This window comes from Alligator sinensis, unplaced genomic scaffold, assembly GCF_000455745.1.
Source record: "Alligator sinensis unplaced genomic scaffold, ASM45574v1 scaffold619_1, whole genome shotgun sequence".
Taxonomy (NCBI): Eukaryota; Metazoa; Chordata; order Crocodylia; family Alligatoridae; genus Alligator; species Alligator sinensis.
Window position 1 is genome coordinate 1,283,415 of NW_005842134.1, and position 6,000 is coordinate 1,289,414.

At 54.2% G+C, this 6,000-nt stretch overlaps 1 protein-coding gene and 1 non-coding gene across 7 annotated transcripts in view; one reads left to right on the plus strand and one right to left on the minus strand.

Annotated features, from left to right (window-relative positions):
- HDAC8 (histone deacetylase 8) overlaps positions 1-6,000 on the plus strand; it is an 85,294-nt gene that overhangs the window by 38,475 nt on the left and 40,819 nt on the right. For all 6 annotated transcript variants that reach the window (XR_003094410.1, XR_003094411.1, XM_025205938.1 and 3 more), the window contains one exon: positions 1,125-1,297. Coding sequence is in view for 4 of the 6 variants with exons in the window: in XM_025205938.1 (XP_025061723.1) it covers positions 1,125-1,297 (173 nt within the window). In the remaining 2 variants the exon portion in view is untranslated. The remainder of the gene's footprint in view (positions 1-1,124; positions 1,298-6,000) is intronic.
- Positions 3,493-3,611, minus strand: LOC112550517. Its single transcript, XR_003094413.1, has one exon. It is a non-coding gene; the product is annotated as a 5S ribosomal RNA (ribosomal RNA).

The window sequence follows — 6,000 nt, forward strand, 5'->3', positions numbered from 1 at the left end:
CTCCCCTTCCTTTCCCTCCTCTGGGTAAGAGGCAAATGCGCCAGGGGAGATGCTGCTGCCACACCCTGGGCATGCTCCATCCCCACCCACCAGCGCATACCCCCTATAACCTGTCTAAGTACCCCTAGGGGTACTCCTACACCTGGTTGACCACCCTATGTATTAAAGATAAGTAAAAATGATTTTTATACACTATACTGTACAGTATTTGAGTCCCTAACCCAATTTTCCCCATAAGACTTTAGTTTTGCCAACCACGGGAACTTTCCAGAACCTAACCCCCACGGAAGGGAAGGGCAAGGGAAACCTGTACTTGTATGTGTGAGGTCGCTCAGGATGAATAAGGTTCTTGGATGAAAGTTTTGTAAATACAAGTTCATTGTATTGTAGGAATGGTGTCCAAAGCTGCTCTCTCACTTGTTGTGTACCAAGTGAGAATTGAGGTGTATATGTTCTTTATCTTTCCCAGGTTACTAAGGCAGAAGTGTCCCTTCTAGGAATTGCATCTGTTTCTAAATTGTCAGGAATAAAAACATGGTTGTTTTTTGTGGGGGAGGGGTAAGAGAAGGGAGGAATATGTTTTTCTCCCTGATTTTCCCTGCATTTGTATTGGCGACACTGCACAGTGAACAGGATTATTCATTCTTTTTCCTCCTAATGAAGAAAAATTTCTTGAAATAAATCCAAGTATCTGGCATGTTCTATTGCACTTTCCAAGAGACCCAAAAGAGAGAGCTGATAATGCACAAGAGAGCAATAAGAGTCAATCCCTACTCTTACCCAGCTCAAGGGAGTGCTGCCAGAGCACCAAGGAAAACTACTTGTTTAGGGACCCATTGCAGAAAGGAGTTGGTGGGAGTCCTGCTAACGATTATGGAAACAATACACACAGCCGAGTGCCTATCTTTTTAATGTGATAAACCTAGTTCACTAGAACACCACTCAAGCTATGACTTTTCCAGGCTCTCATTGGGATTATAACTGGGATTATACTGAAAATTTAGTAATTAAGGCAGAGTAGCAACCTTGTTGCTTAGTCAGCTACCAAGGCCATGGGTTGCTGCTATACAACCATCCCAGTGAGCTGTGCTTTTGGGATAACTCCTTGTTGGTTTTTCCCCCAGAGTGCTGAAGGAAGTGTATGCAGCGTTCAACCCCGAAGCCGTAGTCCTGCAGCTGGGAGCGGATACAATAGCTGGGGACCCGATGTGTTCATTTAACATGACTCCAGTGGGGGTTGGCAAATGTCTGAAATACGTTCTGCAGTGGCAGCTGGCTACCCTCATCCTGGGAGGAGGTGAGTATATGTGAGGTTTACTCTGCTCAGAGCAGCAGGATAATAGCTTGCTTCCCAGCTATTTGCTTTTTGAGAGTACAATTTCTAGTTGAAAGCTGCACATGGTTTGAAGGGCAGTTGAAGGAAATGAGCATGCTCAACTGGATATTATATGGGGGAGGTGCTTGTAGAGCTGATGTGGTGTTATTTTTTACACTGACATCAACTCCTTGGTACCAGCAGGTCCAAATCTCAATCCCTGACTCTGAGATCCTAGGTTAAAGGTTTCTTGGCTTCTGAGGAGAACAGAAGCTGTTAACCCCAGTGAACTCTGACCCTGGCTCTTCAGTGCCATCTTTGAGTCCCACCTCTGGCGATCTGCACTGCAGGGCTTCTGTTTAAAAGTAAGCATTATGTTCTCAAACCTACCTTGGGCACCTGGCAATGAATTATTTCATTTGGATTCAAACAAAGTCTGGGAAAAGACTTGGCTGTATTCGCAATAAAGCAGATTTCTGATAACGCTGTATGGAAGCCCTCTCAAGTGCTTTTTAGCTTGTAGCATGTTCTGTGCAACCAGCTGTTTGTCCAATGGATAGAAAACAAGCTGTTCCTGTTGCAAGGAAAAAGTTAATAAATAAATAAAAAATAAATAAATAAAAGGCCCTTTGGCCCAGGAAATCTGAGCTGCCTTTGCCTTGCACACAGACCTATTTGCTTAATCCGAGGAGACACTCTGAACCTTTTAAGGGATATTATCAAGTACAATAGAGTAAGCCTTCCTCTTACCGGTGGCAGTTGGTTGGGAAACATTCAGCATGTTTGCTCTTGCTGACAGCATAGAGAAGTCCAGATTTTTTTTCTTTTTTTTGCACTTCTTAGCAAGACGTGAGAGTGACTTGCCCCAAATGCAGTAAAAATAACAAAACCAAGTGGTTCAGTTCTTAGAGGCATTAGAAATAAAATTTGAGACAAGGATCAATGTTTGCCAGAATATCAAAAGGAGAGGGAGTCTATGAGAAACCATTTTTTCATGCTCCAAGGATAGTTCTTATTTAGTATTTGCAGTTTGAAAATCCTTTTGCGAGTAAGTGAGTCCTGCCAGGATTGTTTTAAATTGAAGTTTTCTCTTGCGTGGCATTAGAAGATCAGCAGTGGTGACCACAACCCGGGTGATGCTTATTAGGGCTCTGCGAAATTTTGGTGGCTGTTTAGTTTAGGATTCGGACGTTTTGACAGTCGAAACGCAGGGCTCTGAAACCGCTCCGAAACTAAATGGGCCATGCAAAATGTTTTGGAGGCTGGTAGGGAGAGAGGGAAGGGGCCAGGTAGGGAAGGACTGCTCTAATATTGACATGTGTAGCTGGCCAGTGACAATGATCTGTGTCTGAGGTCCCTTCCAACCCCAGTGCTGGGGAGTGGAACCAGGGGCTGAAGGAATGTTCTCAGGTACCTGATCATTCTCTTAGTTCCCGGTTCAATTCCCCAGTCAACCCGAACGCCACCTCCGGGAGTGGGGGGGCATGACCACCACTCCCGCGGCAGGCAGGGCCCTCCCTGGAGGCTGGCAGGAGCAGGGGGAGGCGGGCAGGGGTCCGGTCTGGCCGCTTTCTCTTCCCTCTCCCCCGCACCTGGGTTGACCTGGCCCCTGGCAGGCGGCAAGGCTGTCACGCAGGGAGCTCCTTGCCAGCATCTCCTTCCTACAGGCATCGCCGGGGTTGACCTGGGCTCCCAAAAGCCACCCCTCCGGCTCCGAAAACGGTTGGTCTGGGTCTCAAAAGTTCCCGTAGGCTTGCATGGGGTTGACCTGGTGTCTGGAATTCCTGCCCCCCGGGGTTTAACTCCTAGTCAATTCCTGAGGGTGCAGACACAGCCCCTGCACAACCACCGGGGGCTTAAGCCTTGGAAAAGTGCGCCGCCCCCCCCCCGCCCAGCTTAAGCCTCCAGCTGTCACCCCCACTTTCCCCGGTTCCCCAGGCACCTTGGGCAGCCCCGCCAGGCCAGGCAACCCCCTCCCAGAGGCCCACCACAGGCTCCAGAGGAGAGCAGCAAGCAGCAGCTTGCAGGAGGGCTCAGAGCCCGCTGCATCCACTCCACCGCCCAGCAGTGCTCCCAAGGCTTGCCGGGCAGCTGGCCGGTCTGGGGCCTGATCCCACTGCCCGGGCCTGGGCAAGGGCAGGGCCAGCTCTGTCCCACTCCGGTGCAAAAGGGCAGGTGGCCTACGGCACCCAGGATTCCCAGGCGGTCTCCTATCCAGGTACTAGCTGGGCCAGGGACTGCTTAGCTTCCGAGATCGGACGGGATCGGGTGCAGTCAGTCCGGTGTGGCCGTAGGCGGGCGGGAGAGGTAAGGCAGGGGTCCCCATAGGCTTGCATGGGGTGGACATGGTGCCTGGAAGTTCCCATAGGAATCCATGGGGTTGACTTGGGGACTGAAAATCCACATAGATATACATGGGGTTAACCTGGGGACCAAAAATCTCCATAGGAATACATGGGGTTGACCTGGGGACAGAAAATCCCCGTTGGAATACATGGGGTTAACATTGCGCCCAAAAAATCCCCCCAAAATCCCCATTGCGCCTGAAAATCCCCATAGGAATACATGGGGTTGACCTGGGGACAGAAAATCCCCATCTGAATATATGGGGTTGACATTGCACCCAAAAATCCCCATAGGAATACATGGGGTTGACGTGGTGCCTGACCTCACCCTGAAGTCCATATGGGGTCGTTCCAAATCACGTTGCCCGACCGTTCGATCCAGGAGGGTGGACGCTTTTGGTGGTTGCCCCCGGTGCTGAGGCCAGGTGCCACATCTACAAAACTTTGAGGAAACGTCTGCAGAGATTTTCGGGGATGCGTTTTTCGGGACCCTAGATGCCCATCTTTGGTTCCAGAAGGCTGGTCAGAGGAACCTCTGGGGCAGAACCGTGCTGTATTCAGTGGCCAAACCCGAGTTTTGTGCCAGGTTAACTGGGAGCTCCGGAAGGGGCCCGAACCGGACGGTCAGGCCGGGCGAGAGTTCCAGGAGCCCGGCCACAATTCAGGCTTCGTCCCGGCAAAGCGCTCTGCTGCTGGGCAGGCGGGGGGCAACTCGAAGGGTCTCGGCAGGGATGCGGGGCTCCAGGGTTGGAGCCCAGCGACCCCGTTGAGGGGCGGAGGGCCCGGGCGGAGGCGGCAGGAGCCCGGGCTGGCCTCCACAAGGCCATGTCAACCTGGAGCTCTAGAAGGGGTCGGAGCTGGTGGGCCAGGCCGGGTGAGAGTTCCAGGAGCCCCGGCACCATTCCGGCGTCACCCTGGTGACCTACCTCGAGCCCAGGCAGGCCGGGGTGCTTCCTCAGCCATGGCGCGGTTCCCCAGCCAGAGAACCGGGTTGACCTGGTGTCCGCCGTGGGGCTTGGAAAAATTTTGCCCGGCTGTGTTGCAAGCGGTTGACCTGGGCCCCCACGTGGGCCCAGAAGTCTGTATGGGGTCGTTCCAAACCGCGTTGCCCGACCATTCAATCCAGGAGGGCGGACACTTTTGGTGGCTCACCTCAGTGCCAGGGCCGGGTGGCACATCCACAAAACTTTGAGGAAACGTCTGCGGAGATTTTCGGTAATGCGTTTTTCGCGACCCTAGATGCCCATCTTTGGTTCTAGAAGGGCAGTCAGAGGAACCTCCGGGGCAGAACCGTGCTGTATTCAGGGGCCAACTCCGAGTTTTGTGCCAGGTCAACTGGGAACTCCAGAAGGGGCCTGAACCAGATGGTCAGGCCGGGCAAGAGTTCCAGGAGCCCGGCCACAATTCTGGCTTCGTCCCGGTAAAGCGCTCCGCTGCCAGGCAGGTGGGGGCAGCTCCAAGGGTCCCGACAGGGATGCGGGGTCCCGGGGTCGGACCCCAGTGACCCCGGCGAGGGGCGGAGGGCCCGGGCCGAGGCAGCAGGATCCTGGGCAGGCCTCCGTGGTGCCATGTCAACCCGGAGCTCCAGATGGGGTCTAATCCGGCGGGCCAGGCCGGACAAGAGTTCCAGGAGCCTGGCCACCATTCCAGCATCACCCCGGTGACCTGCCCCAAGCCCAGGCAGGCCAGGGTGCTTCCTCGGGAGTAGCGGGGGTCCCCAGCTGGAGAACCGGGTCGACCTGGTGCCCAACCTCCGCCCAGAAGTCCGTATGGGGTCGTGCCAAACCGCGTTGTCTGATCCTTCGATCCAGGAGGGCAGACACTTTCGGTGGTTGCCCCCGGTGCCGGGTGCCACATCTACAAAACTTTGATGCAATGTCCGCGGAGATTTTCGGGGATGCGTTTTTCGGGACCTTAGATGCCCATCTTTGGTTCCAGGAAGGTGGCGAGAGAAACCCCTGGGGCAGAACCGTGCCGCAGCCTGTGGAATGAGGGGTATGATCAGAGAGCTGGGGATTGAACTGGGAGCTCTGGCTGATTGCTGGGCTGCCCCAGCTTCAGGACAGTATGTGGCACCCTGCCAACCGCAACATAGTGCAGCTGTTGCGCAGGTGCCAGGCAGGGAGGGTGATCCCCGCTGTCCCGCGCTGCACAGGGGGGGCTCTGCCACGAGCCCTCAAAGGCACCAATCGCCACTTCCAGAGCTGGTGAGCGCAGAGCTTTTTTTAAAGTTCTGCACTCACCAGCTGCAGAGCATGTGTATGACAGCATGCTGCTGCTGCCGGCTGGGACCAGGGCCAGTGCCAGCACCCGAGTCTGCCCAGTGAAGCCCATGCCGAA